This window comes from Aotus nancymaae, unplaced genomic scaffold (genome assembly GCF_030222135.1).
Source record: "Aotus nancymaae isolate 86718 unplaced genomic scaffold, 86718_ANA_hifiasm-v0.15.2.pri h1tg000029l, whole genome shotgun sequence".
Taxonomy (NCBI): domain Eukaryota; kingdom Metazoa; phylum Chordata; class Mammalia; order Primates; family Aotidae; genus Aotus; species Aotus nancymaae.
The window spans coordinates 26,662,396-26,684,909 of NW_026988442.1; the positions used below are offsets into that span (position 1 = coordinate 26,662,396).

Consider the following 22,514-nt stretch of genomic DNA (forward strand, 5'->3'; position numbering starts at 1 on the left):
AAGGGCAAAGAACAGAAGAATGAGGAATGAGTCCGTATCCCTGGGGGTGAAGATGTGAAATCTCTCGTGGACATCTTGAGTTCGAGACGCCCATGAATAGGTTTAGAGGAGGTCAGGTAGGCAGCGGGCCCTCTCCACCGGCACTCAGAAGGAATATATGTTGGAAACATAAACGTCTGAGTCATAAAGCTGAAGATGTGGGCAGGATCACCCAGAGAGCAGACATGCTATGGGAGACAAGGACAAGGCCAAGCTTTCAGTGACTCCACCATTTAATGGCTGGAGGAGAGAAGGTGCCAGGGAAATAGGAAAATCAGAACTGTGGTGGCAAAGGAGGCAAAGGAAAAGCATCCACAAGAATGATCAGCCTTGTCCACCGCTGCAGAAACAGAGCAGCAGATGAGGACAGAAAACCTCCCCTGGAAAAGGCAGCATGGAGTCTCCAGGAAGCTCAGTGGGGATGTGAATATGGAATATCAGGATGGAAGCCACACTGGAGCTGGCAGGGCAAAGATATGAATACAGACTCTTCTAAGAAGTTTAGCTTGCTGGGCGTGGTGGCTCACGCCTATGATCCCAGCACTTTGGGACGCCAAGGCAGGCAGATCATGAGGTCAGGAGTTCAAGACCAGCCTCAGCAACATGGAGAAACCTCATCTCTATTAAAAATACAGAAATTAGCCAATGTGGTGATGTGCACCTGTAGTCCCAGCTACTCAGGAGGCTGAGGCAGGAGAATCGCTTGAACCCGGGAGGCGGAGGTTGCAGTGAGCCGAGATCTCACCACTGCACTCCAGCCTGGGCAACAGAGTGATACTCCATCTCAAAAAAAAAAGTTTAGGCCGGGCGTGGTGGCTCACGCCTATAATCCAAGCACTTTGGAGGCCAAGGCAGGCGGATCACCTGAGGTCAGGAGTTCAGGACCAGTCTGACCAACATGGTGAAACCCCATCTTTGTATTAAAAAAAAAAAAAAAGAAGAAGAAGTTTGGCTTGAAGAAGAGGATAGAAATAGGGAAGTCGCTAGTAGGAAAGATGTCGGGGTCAAGACAGCAGAGAGGGGAGACAAGTGCCTTTAAAAGTCCCTAAGTCTGGCCGGGCGCGGTGGCTCATGCCTGTAATCCCAGCACTTTGGGAGACTGAGGCGGGTGGATCACGAGGTCAAGAGATCGAGACCATCCTGGTCAACGTGGTGAAACCCTGTCTCTACTAATACAAAAAAAATTAACTGGGCATGGTGGCGCATGCCTGTAATCCCAGCTACTCAGGAGGCTGAGGCAGGAGAATTGCCTGAACCCAGGAGGCGGAGGTTGCGGTGAGCCGAGATTCGCACCATTGCACTACAGCCCAGGTAACAAGAGCAAAACTCCGTCTCAAAAAAAAAAAAAGGCTGTAAGTCTGAGCGTGGTGGCTCATACCTATAATCCCAGGACACTGGGAGGCCAAGGCAGGAGGATCGCTTGAGCCCATGAATTGCAGACCAGCCTGGGCAACATAGCAAGACCCTGTCTCTACAAAAATATTGAAGAATTAGGCATGGTGGCATATGCAGGTGGTCCCAGTTACTCAAGAGGCTAAAGTGACAGGATCGCTTGAGGCCACAAGTTCATGGCTACAGTGAGCCAGGATCATGCCACTGCACTCCAGTCTGGGCAACAGAGCGAGCCCCCATCTCAAAAAAGAAATAAATATAACACAAAAAAATTAAAATATGTATATTCTTCAAAAGGTAAACAGTTACTCTATGACCCCACAATTTTACTGTTAAATCTATACCCAAGAGAAATGAAAATACGTCATCTCTGCACAAAAACTCAGACATGAACACTCACCACAGCATTATCCCTACTAGCCAGAAAGTGGACACAACTCAAACGTCCATCAACACATCAATAGATAAACAAGGTGCGGCATATCCATCCAATGGAGCATTGTTCAGTCATAAGAGGAACTACACATGCTCCTCAACGCCTGATGCAGTTACAGATGATAAACCCACAAACTGAAAGCACCATAACGTCAAAAATGAGGCCAGGCACAGTGGTTCACGCCTGTAATCCCAGCACTTCAGGAGGCTGAGGTCAGAGGATCACTTGAGTCCAAGAGTTCCAGATCACCACAGTGAGACCCTTGTGTCTACAAAACATATACATATATATGCGGGGGTGGAGAGAAAGAGAGAGAGAGAGATAAAAGACACAAAAATTTAAGCCAGATATAGTGGTACACTCCTATAGTCCTAGCTACTCCAGAGTATCCCTTGAGGCCACCACCACGCTCCAGCCTGGGCAACACCATGAGACCCCATTAGAACGCAAGGGAGGCAGCACTTTGGGAGGCTGATGGGGGCAGATCACTTGAGATCAGAAGTTCAAGACCAGCCTGGCCAACATGGTGAAACCCCGCCTCTAATTTAAAAAAATACAAAAATTGGCTGAGCCTGATGGTGCTCACCTGTAGTCCCAGCTACTCGGGAGGCTGAGGCAGGAGAATCACTTGAACCAGGAGGCAGAGGGGTGCAGTGAGCCGAGATTGCGCCACTGCACTCCAGCCTGGGTGACAAAGCAAAAAAAGAAAAAGGAGATTAAGGGAGGGAAGAAGGAAGGAAGGAAGGAAGGAAGGAAGGAAGGAAGGAAGGAAGGAAAGGATCTAATATACTTAACCTAGAAAACATCATAGCTTAGCCTAGCCTACCTTAAATGTGCTCAGAACACTTACAGTTGGGCAAAATCATCTAATACAAAGCCTACTGTATAATCAAGTGCTGACTATCTCATATTATAGAATACCGCACTGAAAGTGAAACAGGATGGTCATATAGATTGTTTACCCTCGTGATCATGTGGCTGACTGGGAGGTGCCCGGCACCCCAAGAGAGTCTCTTACTGATGCTAGTCCGAGAAAAGATCAAAAATCCAAAATGCCAAGTACTGTTTGTACTGAGTGTACCACTTCCGCACCATTGTAAGTCACGGACTGTCTGTACTGATGATCTATGCTACAAGAATGTGGATGAGCCTTGAAAACATTATTCTAAGTGAACGAACTCAGACCAAAAGGTCACATGCTGTATGATTCCATTTATATGAAATGTCTAGCATAAGCAAATCCCCAGGAACCGACAGTAGACTGGTACTTGCCAGGCACTGGGGTAAGGGGGAATGGGAAGTGGCTGCTAATGAATATGAAGTTTCTTATTGGGGGTGATGAAAATCTAAAACTGATTGTAGTATTGGCTGCACAACTCTGTGAAAATATATTAAAATCCATCAAACTGGCCAGGTGCAATGGCTCACTCCTGTAATCCCAGAGCTTTGGGAGGCAGAGGTGGGCGGATCATGAAGTCAGGAGTTCAAGACCAGCCCAGCCAACATGGTGAAGCCTCATCTTTACTAAAAATATAAAAATTGCCAGGCGTGGTAGCAGGCGCCTGTAATCCCAGCTATTCAAGAGACTGAGGCAGGAGAATCACTTGAACCCAGGAGGCAGAGGTTGCAGTCAGCTGAGATCACGCCACTGCACTCCAGCCTGGGCGACAGAGTAAGACTCCAAATCAAAAAAAAAAAAAATCAAACTATTCACTTTAACTGGAGAATTGGGCCAGGCGTGGTGGCTCACACCAGTAATCCCAGCACTTTGGGAGGCCAAGACAGGAAGATCACTTGAGCCCAGGAGTTCGAGACCAGCCTGGGCAGCATAGTGAAACCTCATCTTCACAAAAAATATATAAATTATCCAGTGGGGGTAGTGCACGCCTGTAATCCCAGCTACTTGAGAGGCTAAAGTGGGAGGATCGCTTGAACCAAGAAATCAAAGCTACGGTGAGCCGAGACAGCACCACTGCACTCCAGCTTGGTGACAGCAAGAGACTGTCTCAAACAAACAAACAAACAAAAATAAAGGAGAATTGTATGGTAGGAGAATTTCATGTCAATAAAGGTGTTTTTATTTTTATTTTTTTAAGTCTATAAAGTACTGGATCTCTATGTTCCCAGGAAAGCTCAGGATAGGTAAGGGGAGTCACAGGAAGTTGAAGGGGGCTTATAGCATTGCACTCATACACCCCCACAGGCCATGACACCTGGTCTTTCCAAACTGACCACCTCAAGTCATCAGTAAAGGATCCACTACCAATGGAGAACAATGAAGGAATGACGATTTTAAACTATCCGGCAATAAAAAGGCCTCAGTCCTGATACGTTTATTCTACAGGCATTTAGAGAGGAAAAAAGAAGAGACGGTTCTTTTTAAACTAAGCTTGAAACAGTCGATTTTAGATCACAGTCTTCTAGAATAATAATAGTCACATAAACATATAACGTGGGTCATGCTTCAAAAATGGGGCAAACACAAGGTTTGGACGAGTGAACCACAAAGCTAAATTGCACAGACACTGCCGACAGGATTCCATGAACAGATGCACAGTAGAGACGATGCTGGCCAAGAGAAGGTAGAAGATTTCTCATTTGCAAAACCATAATCAGACATCTTCAGAGTTCTGGGATATTTTAGACCTTGTTAGGAGAGGAACAATCTGGTAGTCATCTAACTCACAAATAAATTCTTTCCACTGCACAGTACATGGATGGCACTTGGGCTGTCGGAGATAGAGAGGAGCCAAAATACAGTTAAAAATACGGATGCTCATTTTTTGAAAGAAAAATTCTCAGCACTTCTGCATCGCGCTGTGATTTAAAAGTGTTTGTGGTTATATTTTCTGAAAGAGTTTCCTTGAAAAATGACAGAAGGTCTCTATCTCACAGCCGTCCTCATAAACAATCCCTTTGTGAAAGTCTTAATTTACATACAACAGTGAGAACAAGGATCCTGTGCTAATTAAGGTCTGGGGCTGGTTAGCAAATTGCTATAATTGTATATTCTCTAGCATCCTGTCTCTGAAAACATATCCATACCCCGGCAGATCTCAGCAAGAATGATACTGTTCAAGATTTTAACATCTTGGGCTTCCGCTGCATCTGTGCGTGTTTCCAAGTCGTTCATTCCCTTGTGCCGGTGACATTACACAGACATTTTTAAAAATGGTTTCAGCTTTGGCAGGCTGGCATCCACACACCACAAGCATTACCACAAAACGCACACATGGCAGGATCAAGACGCAAGCAGCCCAAACAGGGGAGCCTTTGTATGGAGACGTGAATTCAACCCACGGAGTACATCATTTTTCAGGCTGCAAATCCCTGGCCTTCAAGGGACTTGTTCTGACTCATGCAAGGTGTGGCCAAATTCTGCAGTGAACTGTGCCATGACCAGTCTCGCATAGGAAATGCAAAATGACAGACCTCGGCTTCTTCTGACCCGGAAGTGTGATTTGCTGGGTTCACATATTATCTTTAGAGAAGCCAGTCTACATAGACCACGTTTCTAAATCAGGCAGTTTCACAGGGGAAAAGAAAATCCCAGCTGGCAACAGTGGTTGAGCCATATTCCTGCTGGTCAGCAATCAGATGGAGTCACCCTCCCCACTTTGGCACACTCTCCCATTCGCCAAAGCTCCCCTTCCCCGCTGCATCCCCAGATGCCAGCTACAATCACTGATCTACCTGCTGGTCCCGTCAGACATTTGACTTGCACCCCTCCCTCAGAATACAGGTCATGGTTAAGTACAAAGGTTTAAAATCTAGGGACCTTAGCGGGGCACGGTGGTTCATGCCTGTAATCCCAGCACTTTGGAAGGCCGAGGCAGGAGGATCACAAGGTCAGGAGATCGAGATCATCCTGGCTAGCACAGCGAAACACCATCTCTACTAAAAATACAAATATTACCCGGGTGTGGTGGCACGCACCTGTAGTCCCAGCTACTCAGGACACTGAGGCAGGAGAATCGCTTGAACATGGAGGCAGAGGTTGCAATGAGCCAAGATGACGTAACTGCACTCCAGCCTGGATGACAGAGCGAGACTCCATCTCAAAAAAAAATCTAGGGACCTTAAACACTCTTAGCAAAAAAAGAAAGGTTTAAAATCAAAGATAGGGTCAGGTGTGGTGGCTCACACTTTGGGAGGCTGAGGTAGGTGGGTCCCTTGAGCCAAGGAGTTAAAGACCAGCCTGGGCAACATGGCAATACCTCGTCTCTATTATTAACAAATAAAGATAAAACCTGACCCTAATTCTATCCCTCTTTGACACTTTCTTAATTCATCTGAGCCTCAGTTTTCTTAACTGTAAAATGGGAACAACAACACACCCACATCATGGAATTAGTACGAGAAGAAATGAAGTAATTTGCATATCATCCCATGATGTACTCAGAAAATATTAGCCAGGCAAACACACCTGGCATTGAGATGGTACTTCCCACTCATATAGAAGCATCTTTCAGCAGGATCATTACCCTCGGACACAAATGTCAACCTGACATCTTGAAAGCTTGAAAGCTTTCTCTCCCGAGAGCTAAAACACTCTACTAAATGCCAAGGCTGGCATAATGGCAATGACTGGCTTGGGAATTACTCAGTTAATAAGTGAGTACATGTCAAGGGGAGAGGGGCGTAAAAATTGAAATTCAGTTACAGAACCTGAAAGGTCACATGGACTAGATATAGGAATAGGATTGAGGAATTCTGTACCAATTATTGTCAGAGTTTCTAAGTTTCCCAAGGAGAGGACAGCTAAGGGCCTGTTTTCTTTTGTTCTTTTTCTGAGACGGACTCTTGCTCTGTCCCCAGGCTGGAATGCAGTGGTGCGATCTCAGCTCACTGCAACCTCCGTCTTCTGGGTTCAAGCGATTCTCCTGCCTCAGCCTCCTGAGTAGTTGAGATTACCATCGTGCACCACCACACCCAGCTCATTTTTTGCATTTTTAGTAGAGATGGGGTTTCACTATGTTGGCGGGCTGGTCTTGAACTCTTGACCTCAGGTGATCCACCCTCCTCGGCCTCCCAAAGTGCTGCAATTACAGGCATGAGCCACCACACCCAGCCTTCAGGACCTGTTTTCTAACCGCAAGTAGAGAAAAACACATTGCCAGGTTCATAAGATGGCAGATTAGTCACATCATCTCCTTTTGAGGACCCATCTCTTTCCCAGTGGGGACGGTATTTGGTGGGTCCAGGTGTCCAGGTATTAGCCCTCCCCTGGCCAGAGGGCAGAGACATGCAGGTGGACTTTGCCCTGTTGTCCCTGAGGAGGATCTGGGCTAGCTCCACTCTCCAGAGCAGCCTGGACCTCCAGCCTTCCCATCAATGCCGTGGGAGCACCAACAGACCAACACACCCCCTGCAGACCATCCCTTTCCTGCTCAGAATGAAGAACCCTGACCTGGGTCATGTCACGTGGGAACAGAGGCCCTAAATTTACCAAGAAAAGTAGGCTGAGGAAAACACACATGTTCACTGAGCCTAGAGATCATCGCACTGTGGACGCTGAGGTAACTAGGACTGAAGCAGAGATAAGCCTTCATCCTGGTCAGCTTCACAGACATCATATTTTCACCATGCAGACTCTGCCCTGGGAAGCTCAGCAACCCCGACCTTAACCCCAGACCTTTGCATATTAAGCCAAGTGGTGCCAGCACAAAGGTGCCCAGGAAACAGATGCTACCACCACCGCCACCCACTCTGGGGCACAAGAGCTTAGTTTCACATAATGACAGCCACCCCAGGGAATCCTTGGGGAAAGTTCTCCCTCAAAACACGGTGACCCCGTCCCCTCAATGATTCCCTACCAAAGCAACAACTCCCAAGCACCCGAGAAAATCCCTCCAAACACCTGCGGAACGGCTTCTTCAAATGTCGCAGAGGCCAACAGGACAGGAAGCTTGCAGGGCAGTGCAAAGCACCGGACTCCTAGACGAAGAGAAGCAAATTCCTATCTGGTCCCGAGCCTGCCTGCTGGACAACCCTACACAATTCTTCACTGTGCCTGCTTTGAGCAGGGGGTCTGCCTGGGCATGGTTTCCTCATCTGCCTCCAGACCTTCTTCCTAGAGGCTGCAAGTGGGGGAAATGGCAGAACACAGTCACTCTTACCACCTGACAGACATAGCAATAAACATTCACCATCTCTAAATTGATGCGAATCACAGCTAACATTTTGGAGCAGCCACCCTGTCCCAGGAACCACGCTGAGCACTCTATCTGTGTGAGCACAGTTCATCTTAGCCAGAACCTTCTATCTTTATCATTCCCATTTATAAGAAGACACTTAAATAACTCAGCTAGAAAGGGGTCAAGACAGAACCAGGAAATCTGGCTCTAAAGCTAGGTGTTTTAAACCTCAGTGGCACTGTGCCTCTCAAATAGAAGGGGCAAGCACAGTGGTCCAGGTGTGCTTTTCAAAGCTGGCACCGTAGTGCACACTCACAGTACCAACTACTCGAGAGGCTGAGGCAGAAGAATCACTTGGGCCCAGGAGTTAGAGGCTGTAGTGTGCTGTGATGACAGCTGTGAATAGCCCACAGTTGAGACTGCACTGCAGCCTGGGCAACACAATGAGATTCCAAGTATTTTAAAAAAAGGCCAGGCCCAGTGATTCACGCCTGTAATCCCAGCACTTTGGGAGGCCGAGGCGGGCAGCTCACTTGAGGTCAGGAGTTCAAGACCAGTCTAGGCAACAAGATGAAACCCCATCTCTACTAAAAATACAAAAATTAGCTGGTTGTGGTGGTGCATGCCTGTAATCCCAGCTACTCGGGAGGCTGAGGCAAGAGAATCACTTGAACCCGCAGACGAAGGTTGCAGCAAGCCTAGGTTGGGCCACTGCACTCCAGCCTGGGCAACAGAGCGAGACTCGGTCTCAAAAAGAATAAATTCAAAGAAATTAAAAAAAAAAAAAAAGAGACCAGCCAGCATTCTAGCAGAGCAAGAAATAAATAAGAAAATACAAAGTGAGGACAAAGGCTATGAACAAAATCAGAGTGACAGAGGAACACTCTGGATGCTGGAAATGCTTAATTATCTTGATCTGGGTCATGGTCCCACAAGTGCGAATGTGAGTTAAATTCATCAGACTGTACACTGTAGATCAGGTTAAAATGTACCAGAAAATAGTAAACGAATGGTGAACAGTGGAAGCCAGTCTTCTCACTGTTGGAGTAGGAGGTTACAGAGAAACTAGGGAAGAAGGCCAGAATGATCCATGCAGGAATGGGAAAGGGTCAGACGAGAGCATGAACTCATGTTTAGCTGACAGAGGCACAGATGGATACATGTAAAAATGTTTACAGATGTGTGTATATCTGCTTCCTTATTGTCCAGTGAGAAAATCTAGAAGCGAGGTGGCTCACGCCTGTACCATCAGCACTTTGGGAGGCTGAGGCAGGAAGATCACCTAACATCAGGAGTTGGACAACAACCTGGCCAACATGGTAAAACTCTGTCTCTATTAAAAATACAAAAATTAGCCAGGCATGGCAGCACACACCTGTAGTTCCAGCTACTTCGGAGGCTGAAACAGGAGAATCATTTGAACCCAGGAGGCGGAGGTTGCAGTGAGCCAAGATTCTGCCACTGCACTCCAGCCTGGGCAACAGAACAAGACTGCATCTCAAAAAAAAAAAAAGGGTGTGGTGCTTTGATGAGCCAGATGCCTTTCACTATGTATGCATTATCTCATTTAAAGTATTTGGGAGCCAAGCATAGTGGCTCACACCTATAATCCCAGCACTTTGGGAGGCCGAGGCAGGCAAATCACTTGAGGCCAGGAGTTCGAGACCATCCTGGCTAACATGGCAAAACCTCATCTCTACTAAAAATACAAAAATTACCCAGGCATGGTGGTGCACACCTGTAGTCCCAGATACTTGGAAGGCTGGGGCAGGAGAATCGCCTGAACCTGTGAGGCAGGGGTTACAGTGAGCTGACAGTACACCACTGCACTCCAGCCTGGATGACAGAGCAGACTCCATCTCAAAAAAAAAAGAGAGAATCTAGAAGCAAAAACATTCCAGTAGCAATAAGCACACTTGGCTGGACACGGTGGCTCATGCCTGTAATCCCAGCACTTTGGGAGGCCAAGGCGGGTAGATCACAAGGTAACGAGTTCCAGACCAGCCTGGCCAACATAGTGAAACCCCATCTCTACTAAAAATACAAAAATTAGCCAGGCATGGCAGTGGGCGCCTGTAGTCCCAGCTACTCAGGAGGCTGAGGCAGGAGAATCGCTTAAAACCGGGAGGTGGAGGTTGCAGTGAGCAGTGATCACACCACTGCACTCCAGCCTGAACAAAGCGAGACTCTGTCTTAAAAAAAAAAAAAAAGCACACTTAGTGCCCATATCTTGGTTTCTAATACCATTCTCCAATAAAAGAAACCAGGATTCATAGAGAAATGGATGATTCTAGGGCTGAGGCAAACACATACAATATGAGCCTGCAGCATCATATAGAGCCAGAAGGCAAGAAAGTGCTCAATAAAGAAACAGGCCAGACGTGGTGGTTCACGCCTGTAACCCCAACACTTTGGGAGGCCAAAGTGGTAGGATCACTTGAGCCTGGGAAATTCAAAACCAGCCTGGGCAACCAGCCTAGCCAGACTCCATCTCTACAAATAAAAAGAACAAAAATTAACCAACTGTAGTGATGCATGCCTGTGGTCCCAGCTACTTGGGAGGCTGAGGCAAGAGGACTGCTTGAGCCCAGCAGGTCAAGGCTGCAATAAGCTGTGACTGCACCACTGCACTCCAGTCTGACAGCAAAACGAGGCTCTGTCTCAAACAAACACATAAACAAACCCCGCAACGATGGAGTCTGTCAAGGGGACACAAGAGCCAACAGAAAGAGCTCCCAACTGCCAAAGCTGGAATGATTTGAGCAATAAAACAAACAAGTAGTATTGGATTGCAAACCACAGTATAAAGTAACCATCCCAGAGTCCATACTGAGAGAGATAAATGACTGAATAAACACATGAGGGAGAAGAGACCAGTACCCTATACAGAACAATTCTAAATTTTTTTTTTCAGACAGAGTCTCACTGTCACCCATGCTGGAGTGTAGTGGTGCAATCTCAGCTCACTGCAACCTCCACCTCTCAGGTTCAACTGATTTCCCTATTTTAGTCTCCCAAGTACCTGGGATTATAGGTGTGAAATTTTTGTATTTTTAGTAGAGATGGGGTTTTGCCATGTTAGCCAGGCTGGTCTCGAACTCCTGGCCTCAAGTGATCCACCCACCTCAGTCTCCCAAAGTGCTGAGATTACAGGTATGAGGCACTGCACCCGGCCCCCAGATTAGTTGTCAAGCCTCTGCTTTCAAGGAGGTGGAGCATGACTCCTGACTCCTTAAGTGTGGGTGACGCATTGTGACTTCCTTCCAAAGAGCAGAGGATGGAAAGAGAAGAAAGCTCTACCATACCCAGATGGTCATGGTCACCATCAACAGTGATAATTTTTTTTTTTGGGGGGGGACAGTCTCATTCTATTTCCCAGGCTGGAGTGCAGTGGTACAGTCTCGGTTCGATACCAATCTCCACCTCCACCCCAGGTTCAAGTGATTCTCCTGCCTCAGCCTGCTGAGTTGTTGGGACTACAGGTGCCTGCCACCACACCCGGCTAATTTTTGTATTTTTAGTAGAGATGGGGTTTCACCATGTTGGCCAGGCTGGTTTCAAACACCTGACCTCATGATCTGCCTGCCTCGGCCTCCCAAAGCACTGGGATTACAGGCATGAGCCACCACGCCCGGTGACATGCTATCTTTTTTTTTTTTTTTTTTTTTCTTTGAGATGAGGTTTCACTCTTGCTGCCCAGGCTGGAGGGCAATGGTGTGATCTTGGCTCACCGCAACCTCCACCTCCCAGGTTCAAGTGATTCTCCTGCCTCAGCCTTGCAAGTAGCTGGGATTACAGGCATGTGCCACCAAGTAGCTGGGATTACAGGCATGTGCCACCACACTCAGCTAATTTTGTATTTTGGGGAGAGATGGGGCTTCTCCATGTTGATTAGGCTGGTCTCAAACTCCTGACCTCAGATGATTCACCTGCCTCAGCCTCCCAAAATGCTGGGATTACAGGCATGAGCCACCGCACCAGTGACATGCTGTCTCATAACAATCCTCAAAATGCGTTTTGTTTCAGATACCTTTAGGGAGTCACTTTGTGCCACACTCTGTAGCCAAATGGGAATCTCTTTCCGGTAGTCTGCATAACCCTCTCAGTCTCTTCCTTCCTCCCCATAACCCCCAGCGCAAGCACTCAGTGACTTGTTGAAGGAATGAAAACACCTTGGTACAACCACTAAGTTTGGAGATGAGCCTTTTCATCAACCAAAGATATGAAAAATACTTGAGCCAGGAACGGTGGCTCATGCCTGTAATCCCAGCACTTTGGGAGGCTGAGGCGGGTGGATCACGAGGTCAAGAGATCGAGACCATCCTGGTCAACATGGTGAAACCCCGTCTCTACTGAAAAAAAAAAAAATACAAAAAATTAGCCGGGCATGGTGGTGCGTGCCTGTAATCCCAGCTACTCAGGAGGCTGAGGCAGGAGAATTGCTTGAACCCAGGAGGCAGAGGTTGCAGTGAGCCGAGATCGCGCCATTGTGCTCCAGCCTGGGTAACAAGAGCGAAACTCCGTCTCAAAAAAAAAAAAAATACTCCAGTAGCTCATCTGTAAAAGCACCCCGAAGACAAAAGTAAGCAACTGCTTCCTTTTGGGAAGCCTCATAAAATCTCTTTCACACAGACCAAATGAGAAGTACCAATCTCTCAATTAGAAGATATTCAGGAGTCTACTCCAGGCTTGTGAATACACACATAAACTGTGTTTGCCCTCATTTGCTAAATTTTGAACTAAATGGAAACACTGGCCCCGGCATCCCAGCAAGCTCTACATTTCCATTTTATCTCTAACCCAAGACCACCATTTTCCAATGAAGCGGCTGACTTCATCCCACTTCTGGGATTCCAAAGAGGCCTGTTGTTAAAATCAGAAAACGAGCAGCAGCTAGAGGCTCTGGTGGCTTCCAGAACATGCTTTATTGAAACTGTGGCTCCTGAAAGTCACCCTGTGGAGAGGTAGCCAGCAGCTCTCCATCATGACACACAGGTAAATTCACTGTCAGGACAATTCCTGACAAGTCAGGACACTTCCTGACAAGTCAGGACACCTACACAGACACCAGGGAAAGAAAACCAAAAGGAGAGAGTTCTCCATAAATTAGGTTCATCCATCAAAAAATCTTCTATCTGAAAATCCAAGGAGAGTTACAATGTCGGCTCAGAGAGCCACACTCCACTGCTCTACAACAGAAAGAAATTCCAATTTCCTCCTTAGCTCTAGAATAGATAATACAAGATTTTTACTTACCTTTGGAGCGAGTAGAGATATCCATGCCCTCTACCACCTCCTGTTCTGCTTTTACTTCCTCTTCAGCCAAGCTGAAACAGAGCAAATTACATTCATGTTTAGGTGGGCTGAGAACTTACCCCATGGGGGCAGCTATTTGGAAGTTCTAGCAACACGCCCACCTTAAGGACATTCCCTCATCCTTATCCAGGGGTGAGGGAAGGAAACCCACACCTGATTTCAACAAAGTGTGAAGAGTCCTAAAGGAGTTTTTTAAAACCCTATGTTGTTCTTTTTTTTTTTTTTAAGTCAAATTACTATTCCAGTTGTCATGCTATTGGGGAATGCAAAAGGCAATTTTTTAGACACACAATCACAACCTACCCCTGTGGACCTATGAGAACCCAGCCTTCAAATAAACAAGCTTCTCATTGTTAACACAAGGTTCAAAGGCAGGCAGGTTGGAGGTGTTTTGCAGGGTATCCAGAATTCTCATCTCTGAATACTTTAGGGCAAAGAGTAAGATTTCCCATACCTTCCCCTAAATCTTACAATTCCCTGATAAGGCAGGAACATGGAAAAAAAAAAAAAAGATATAGGTTAAATTACAAAGCAGAAAAATATGCCCAGCTAGAAGCTAAAGATCTGGTCTCAAAATACTGAACTAGGGAGCACTGATTCCAGGAATCAGAACCAGGTCTCCACACTTCCAACCCCCTGAATGCTTCCTCTCTACAGCGGGCACAGCTTACTACTGAGTTGTGACTAATTATCCCCCACCACAAAAGTGGAATGTGGAAGGATTATTCAAAAGACAAAGGCTAAGAGTGGAGGGTTGGGGAGAGAAGCAAATAAAGCAAGCCCCTTTGCTGGGAGGGTCTGTCACCCAGAACATTCTCCCTCTCTCTGCTGGAAATGGGGTTGAAAGAGAGCCGCCGTATCAGATCTTCCTCCTACAGAGAACTCACAAGCTGAACCAAAGGAAAAAAATAGAGCTCAGCTTTCATAGGTGCAAATGGTTTGAGGTGCTAGAACTTTCCAGACATTCAGGCTGACACTGAAGTAGTAAGAAACTGGGCATTTACTCCAGAAGCAATTCCATCAGACTGTGGCTGGTCCCACAGGAAGAAATGGGTGCATCGCCAACTGATACGGCTGGAATTTTCCATTTGGAAGACTCAAAGCCAGGACAGGAAGGAGGCTGGGGAAGAGAGAATGTCCTGTCTGTGTTCTGTGGTCTGGGACTGTGACGAGGCAAAAGACAGGCCCAAAAAGGCAGCCTCATGTCTCGAACCCTAGTATAAGGAGAAGATTTTAGGAGAGTTCCATGTTTGTTAGGAGGAGAGTTTTACAATGAGAGCTAGAAAAGAAAGGAAAAGATTCTAGCTCCAAATTAAATTATAGGAGCTTGAAGACCTCAGACTTAACTTGTCCCAGCATAGAGAAGAAAGGTAGTTGGGTTTAAATGAGAATATTAACACATTTAGCAATCAGATATTGAACCCGGTTAACAATTTCATTTACACAGCATCTGTAAAGAAAGCCTATGACACAAATCACCAAAGAAACAACTGACATGTTGTCACAAATGGTTTTCATCAGGAGAAAGCAGCCTGCTAAATTTAAACACATCACTTATATGCAATAATACAATGGTGATTTATTGAAGGTGATTTCAGCACTAATGTGTTCTATTCCAACTTAAGGAGAAAGCGTTCTAAACTCAGAAACACACTCTGCCTGAAACATACAAGGCTGTCCAACTGGATGCTTGGGGTGACTGGAAATACATCTCAACAAAAAAGCCCCATGCAGCCCTCGGAGATGGGTAGACAGTTAACTTCAAAGGAACAAATGGCAACCTTGATCTTTTCTAGTAACTAGAATTCTGTTTCCCTCTCTCGCATGAAGCATGTGAAATTCTAAACTTCTTGAAACTGATCCCATATTTTGAGTAATAGAGAAAACGCCAAACTGAAATCTACAGTGGTGAGGGAAACAATTATGCAGAACTGAGCCAAAAAAACCCACTTGAAGGATTTCTGCAGCGATGAAAACATTCAAAGGTGTATTGATCATGGAGGAAGGCTGCATTCAAGGGAACAATTATTTGGCTTGTAACAGCCTAGAGGAGCTGAATACTTCAGGCAGGAATGCTGCTGAGAGACGAGGAAAATGCAAACTAGTTTTATTTGCTTCTGAGTTTTAAGATAATCAATGCTGGAGCAGAAGAGAGAGGGAAAAAAAGTTAAGCTGTTTTATCTTTCCAAGTATTACAAGTGGGCACCGTAATCGCCCAACTTTAGCAATAGCACCACCAGCTTTAGCACAGGATTTCAAGCACAACAATTTAAGAAAACCATCTTTTTCACAGATCAGCAAACCATCCTTTCAAAAGGAACCCGTGCACACACATGCATGCACACTCACACACACAATAACTTGTATTTGACTAAAGGAAATTGCAGTGTCTATGCATTAAAAGGAGGAGAAAAAAAAAACTTCATTTACAAAAGCAAAGACCAGAATGCAAAATTAGTCATTTTGAATAGCCACATCTAAAGGGACTTCCTTTTTCCTACACCACTGATTTCGGTTTTGCTTTTTTTGTTTGTTTGTTTTTTCTTTTTTTTGGTTTAACGTGAAGAACTCGTATGTTATTAGGGGAAAAACATGAATATTACATCAAAAGTAGTAGCAAGAAAAGATCTGTACCTGTCTGAATTGCCCCACAGATGTTGGTCAATTTTGGTTAAGAACTGTTCAGTCATTTAGGGGGAAAAAAAAACAGTTAAATAATTGTTAAAAAGAAAAGGCAGCTGCATCGGAGAAAATATTTTGAACTTCTGTCATTAACACATTAAAGTCTTAGAACATATACAGCTTATTTCCTTCCATATCTGCTAGCTTCCAGCAACCCTGATGGTTTAAATCAAAAACAATGGGACAACAAGGTCCTGTTTCAAACTGTCATTACTTTTTTTCCCTTTAAAAGGTCTGTTGAGGAAACTGGCGGCCCTCTAAAGAAAAGGGTAAAATTAGCTAAAAAGCAAACAACAATTTCTCACTCCAACAAGAAAATACACTATCAACTAGTTATATATATTGTATACATCACCACCTCTTACATTCATATTTAGCCAAGTCACTTGCCTGTAGATTTCACAAACTGATACATTTCAGGCAATTCAAAGAAATAACAGTACCTGCAAAGACAATCAAGACCACCCCATCCTGTCCCAAAAAGAATAAAAGATTTCTCCCCTAGTGCCTAAGAAAGAAAACCTATGCTTACTTAACCTGCATGCACTGAAAAAAGAGCAATTAAAAGTTGCAGATGAACTACTGCACCTCCAGGATGCTTTAAGCCTTCTGATTATTAATTCTGAGGACTCAGGGATGGTCCGTAATTCCCAGGAATCTCATCTCAACACTTCCAAGAGAGAGAAAAAAGAAAGCATCTAGTTTTGACAGAAAAATGCCTGGATACACAATGCCCACATACTTCTTTTCCCCAAGTGCCCCTACTATTTGACTTTTAAAGAAGAATATCTAAGCCATCTAGAATATATAACCAACATGCACACAACTCTGGTTCTACAGATGAGGATCAGAGCACAGCAATTCAAGAATCATGCATCATTCGAAAGGACTTTTTCCTGGTTTTTACTTTCATTCAAAATACCAAAATGGTCCAGGCTGTAAGAAATATTTAATCCCCAAGGCATAACATCTTCCTCTTCTAGATTACAAAATAGTGAACATCAAAATTAAAAACCATGCTTCCCTAAATCTGCAATTAATTTTTTAAGAAATTGGGGTGGGGGGGAATGGTTAGCAGAGCAGCTTTATATAAGCACTCACCTAAAACAGGCAGAGTCATCGGTAGCTAAGCTATTTATGCAGGATTCTTAAAATGGCGTCTGGCAACACTGCCTCATTCCTGTGTTGAAGCTAAAATGGTAGCAGTTTGTTCAATAGCTGTAGCTCTTGTTTAAGCAGCCCTGCTAGTTTCAAAGCCACCTTCCTAAATACCAGAACTAGGAAAAGCTGAACCAAAGGACACCAACAACCCAACGTTTAGAAGCTTAAAAAAAACTCTGCAATGACAGGGAGAGTTTGTGAAGTCACAGGTTCCTAAGGAAAAGCCTTCTCTTGCAGATCCTGAGCCTTCAACATGAGGCTCTGGGATGAGGCCCCCTTGCCCTTGAATTAGGTAGGTAGAAGGTTAGGAATTGTGCAGCCCGGTGGCACAAACTGCAGACGGACAGGTGTCTGTGCAAACACAAAAATGTTCCCAGGGAGCAGGCTAGGGGGAGGCGAGGAGGAAGCCAGGTCCCCCTTCTCTTCTCAGTCTATTAGAAACCAGCTTTGCATTCATACCAAAAAGGAGCTAGGTGAAATGAAAGTGCTTCAAGGACAGCAGGCATCTGAAAAGCCAAGCTAAAGGGCTGCACCTCAGTCTGCGGCCAAGGTAAAATCAAAATGCTGTTTATAAGCCTGCAAACAGCCAAATACCCAGCCCTCTGAAGCAGCCAGTCCTAAGACAGTTAACATCAAGGAAAGACAATCCAAGTCTGCAGAGGAGAAACACAAGGAAAACATTCCCTTATCCAATGCACAGGATACTCACACATTAGATTTCTGACCACCCCCAACAGAGCCTGAGAATTAACAATGGGTTTTGCAAAACCCGCTTTCAGAGGCCGAACTAACAGCCTGAGTAGATAACGTCATTTACTGTCACAGGTCTGAGCACTGGCCTCAGCACTCCTCTGGTACTGGGAGTGAGGAGTTTCAAGGTGACTGCTTTTTAGCTCCAGGGGAGAAAGGAGGGCACAGCGCCCAAGGCCATGCCAGGGCAAGGACGGGCCACTGGCCCCCGCCCGCCGGTAGGTAGGTAATCTGGATGGGGGGGCAGGCTGGCAGCACACTGGCTGCAGAGCTGGCATGGCCACTGCCTGCTTGTTTGTCTGCAAGGAGAGTGGGAAGTAGGGGGGAGGGCGACCATAATCTTAGCAACCTGAAGCCAAGGGTGAACCCTTGCTCAGATTTTGCATTTTAAGAGCAACCAAAGGGCTTCGAAACATATTCCCTTTTTAAATCTCTGCTGTGCAGTAGCGAAGGCCCCTTTGAATGTATCTTTCTTCTAGGGTCAACCAGAGGCAAAGCCAGATTGAGGATTCCCAGGCTGACAAATGTCTGCTGCCTCTGCCACAGGAGAGAGAAGGGGAAAGAGGGCAAAAGAAACGAAGACATCACACATTGGAAGTGGCTGGACTTTTAAAACCCTACCTTGGGTTTTCTACCACCCCGCTTCCTAAAAAGTGTCTCCCCGCAACCCTATCCTATTTAAGACCTGATGCAGTCTCCCCACTGGTTCTCCCAGGGAAAGAAAAGGGGGAATGTTTTGTTTAAAAGAAAAGGGGTTACAAGAAAGAAAGGGAAAAAAGCTATTGTTTTCATCCCTAATTTATAATCCAAGAGGCCCCCAATTGTTTCTTTTCTTTCTGACTGAAATCTTTGAGCTGTTAATTATAAAAGTAACTGGACTTGGCGCCAACGGGCTAACTATGTTCAGGCTCAGCAATTAGAAAAACTCTGTAGAAAGTTTACTGAGTGATTATATATAATTAATTCCTAGTTACAGACTGAACAGTGACCATTTTCTGGAGCTAATAAAAGCAGTTACTCCCCCTCCCCCACGTGAATGCCACTTAATTTCCCCAAGCAGAAAGTGAATCCATCCTGGAGGGTCTTGAAGGAAAAAAAAAAAGGAGAGGAATCAAAAGCTTCAGTGTGTCTGTGTTTGCTCCTTGCAGCTGTGTATCCTCTTTGGGGACTGAGGAGGCAGAAGGAAAAATGAAAACAGCCCAACATTCTGTTCCTCCCTCTGCAATTTAGAAACGTGGCAGAGAGAACATTCTACCTTGATGAGAAAAAGAACGGGAGCTGGGGGAAAGCAGGGAAGAGAGATGACCTAGGAATGGAAGGTAGGAGACTCTTCCGCTTGGCACATCTGCTTTTCCTAAAAGAAACAAAGATGGTAGAAATTTCCAGAAGGCCCGTTCTTAGGTCGGCCACTGCAATTGTCAATCTTTAACCTTTCCTCCAAGTCTATTGGTTTAAAAGCTAGAGTAGAAGAAGCCCATTGGGCTGCTCTGGGAGCCGGCACTGCTGTCCCTACCTAGTCCTGCTGCAATGCAGACATTTATCCCCAGCCCCCCACCCCCGCCCCCGACTTCCTGAAACTGGAAAATAATGCTACTTTGAAAGCAATTAACTTTTTACAGACTCATGCTTAGTGGGGGCCACAGTACCAGAGGAAAAGTGGCTAGCTTGGTCCAGGGCTGGGAACTTGCTGGGGGTTATACATTTGAAAACAGATCTTGGCTCTCCAAACCTGTGGGAGCCATTTTAATGCAAGCTTTTAGAGGACAAACGCCTTGCCCTGAAGTTCCCTTCCAGCCCAACAAACACAGTATTATGCAAACGTTGAAGGCACCAAACCAGGAGTCTTATGATTAGACACTGCTTCTAGGGAGTTCACAAGAACCTCAATATGTAATCTCCATTTACAGCAAGGAGATAAGAACAAAGAAAATAGCTGAGTGTCTGAACTTACTTGTTTGGGGCAGTGGCACCACTGCTCAGTTTTAAGTATATAACATCATGAACTGCCTGCAGTTTTATTCTAAGAAGCTAAGCTGGCCTGCCTTGCACAGACTTTTCTCAACTTAGAATGTGGTACATTTCTCCTGATTAAATGAGCCTTTTTCCAATTTGATGTCAGAAAGTGGGCTACTGGACACTCATTTGAAAGAAAAAAGATTACTGACTCCATAAAGTTGACATAACACAGAAACTGAATATATATTTCCTGCATTTACAGTCATGCTGGATTGGTCTCCAAGTTGAAAATTTACATAGTGAACTTCTAGGGAAATTCTGAAGGTAATACTAAACAAGACTCTTACTTTTTCCACTTAACTTCTAGCTGCAGCCTAAGGAGAGCAAGGGAAATGTGAAAAGTGAGAAATCTTATGTGAGGCCAGCATGCATACAGATGTGTGGATCAGACCTGGAAAAAGGCCGAAATGTGTGTCAGTGAGTCCTGAATCAAACACAGTCTGGTGGTGGATGAGATTTTGTACTATATATATAAAAATCCTAAAACATGAGCACTGACAACCACCCCCCCAAAACATACATACCACCACCAGCTTCTGTCCCCCCGCCCCAGTGGTTTTAGGGCTCTGCACCTCTAAGCACAAACAGTTTCATGACATTTCACAAGCACATCACCTACTCACAGGTTGAATATCCAAACAAACCTCATTAAAGGTCTAGAGTCAAGTCACAATGAACTGAACATTTCTCCCCTGACTGGGGGTAAACAGGAAGTGTAATCTTCAATCCTAGCTGCAGGTTATCAGGGAAAACAGTGGATCCAAACAGTCACCTAAAATCAAGACACTCTTTAAAAGGCCCTTGTTCTGTTCCTGCTAATGAAGCCCCCAACTCCTGTAGCCAAGACCCCTTCTTACAATCAGACCCCAAATGTTCACAAAACTCTTCAAACATGGTCACAGAGGAAATGGATTGCTTTACTTACCCAACAAATGTTCAAGCAACCGTCTCATTTTTCCACAGTTAGGAAGAGAGAACAGGCTGGCAGATTTGGGACTTGATCAAAAAGGAAATTTTTTTAAACAGTTACATGGTATTATTAAAAACACACAACACCACCACCACCACAACCCAACAACTGAATATGGAATGCTGTCAGGAGCCACAGACATGATTTTATTTCCTCTACACTCCATCACACAGAACAGAGGATACAATGTATAAAAGGGAGAGGAAAAGGGAAAGAAGGATAAAAGGTAACATTAGTTCCTTGAAAAATCATGCAAGAGTACAAAGCTAAGGGATTCAGAGTCCTTGCAGATTTTTTTTTTTTTTTTTTTTTTTTTTGCAGGATGTTGTCCAAGATCTTTCTCTCCCCCCACCCCCCAATCTCCATCCCTACTCCAAAAACTTCCTCCAACACTTTCAGAAACATTTGCTGGCTGTAGGCTGGCTTGCAGAACACTGTAGCAACCTAAGTCAAGAAAACAGGCTGAACAAAGTAGTTTCAAGTGCAGAAGCTCTTAGAATAAGAGAAGCTCCGTGTACAGACACCACCACCCACCTAGGCCCCAGGAGCTAGACTCTCCTTAGCACTGCTCTGCTGAGGGCTCAGTTCTTTTTGCAAACACGCTCCTCTCTTGTCAAAACTTATCCAGCCTTCCCAGAACCTCTTTGGAGAGGCAAACTTGCCTGCTCTGCTGTCTGCCATGAGCTCTCCTTGGAGAGGAGCCTGCTTGCTTACCTTCCATTTTCTTCCCCCAGCAGGGCATGTGGCAAAAGAAAAGACAATAGTGCAGGGAGGGAGGGGGGACTGCTCAGAGAGAGAGAGAGAGAGAGAAAGAGAGGAAGAGAGGGAAAGAAAAAAAAGAAAAAAAAGGAAAAAAAAAAAAGAGCTTCTTTTTTGGCATACCAGGATCTAGCTTCAAACTCTTCCAGAAACACCATGTCCTGGTGGAAGGAAAGGTGTGCCAGGCCCTTGCCAGTTTGCAAAATCAAGCTATGGCTAATGGCTACTGAGCCATGTGACCCAAGAAAGCAAAAAAATTCTCTCTAAACAGTTCCAAGTTAACATAAGTGCTCTGGGGGTGAGTGTGGCACGGCCAGCCACAGAGAAATCACACTGCTCGCCCACAATTCGGATGTCTCAGAGGGAGGGGGAAAAAAGATGGTTAAAAAGTCGAGCTTACCTCTGTGGATGCATTGTTAACACTGTGTAATGTCAATACTTATAAAACATGGAGGACAGGCTCCTAGTTCTCACAGAAAAAGGGTTTGGCACTTCGGCTGATGATCTGGCCGCCTAATAAAAGCTCATCCCCGATTGGCTGCCCCAGCAAATCGGAGTGTAAAGCCGTCCCGGATTGGCTGAAACACTTCCTGAGCGATTATCTTTGTGAGGCTCGGGTGAGCAAGAGCCATCCTGTGCATAGAAAAAGACAGGCTAAGCTAGGCCTTTTGCAGCAAGAAAAACTTGGAAAAGGGGCGCCCACACGCACTTCTCCCGCACCCTGGCTAGATTTCCGGGCACAGGCCAGCCAGGGCAGCCAGCCTGACCTGCTCCAGGGAAGCCCCAGGCCCAGATGCCCCTGGGAAGAGAGTTTCTTGGGGTGGGCTGGGATGGGTCACCCTCACCTGCCCCCAGA

General features: G+C 45.6%; 1 protein-coding gene across 23 annotated transcripts in view; it reads right to left on the reverse strand.

Moving 5' to 3' along the window:
- Nucleotides 1–22,282, reverse strand: part of ZMYND8 (zinc finger MYND-type containing 8) — a 141,921-nt gene extending 119,639 nt beyond the window's left edge. For 7 of the 23 annotated variants that reach the window (XM_012467365.3, XM_012467392.3, XM_012467381.3 and 4 more), the window contains exons 1-2: nt 15,955–16,556; nt 13,261–13,331 (exon numbers count right to left, since the gene is read on the reverse strand). In XM_012467365.3, coding sequence (XP_012322788.1) covers nt 13,261–13,331; nt 15,955–16,010 — 127 coding nt within the window. In that variant the 5' untranslated portion in view covers nt 16,011–16,556. Of the gene's footprint in view, nt 1–13,260; nt 13,332–13,623; nt 14,267–15,954; nt 16,557–16,590; nt 16,673–17,103; nt 17,849–17,872; nt 17,941–20,854; nt 20,926–22,058 lie in introns of those variants that run through there. The other 16 variants (XM_012467395.2, XM_012467390.2, XM_012467391.2 and 13 more) reach the window with 11 other exon arrangements.
- Nucleotides 22,283–22,514: the final 232 nt, after the last annotated feature.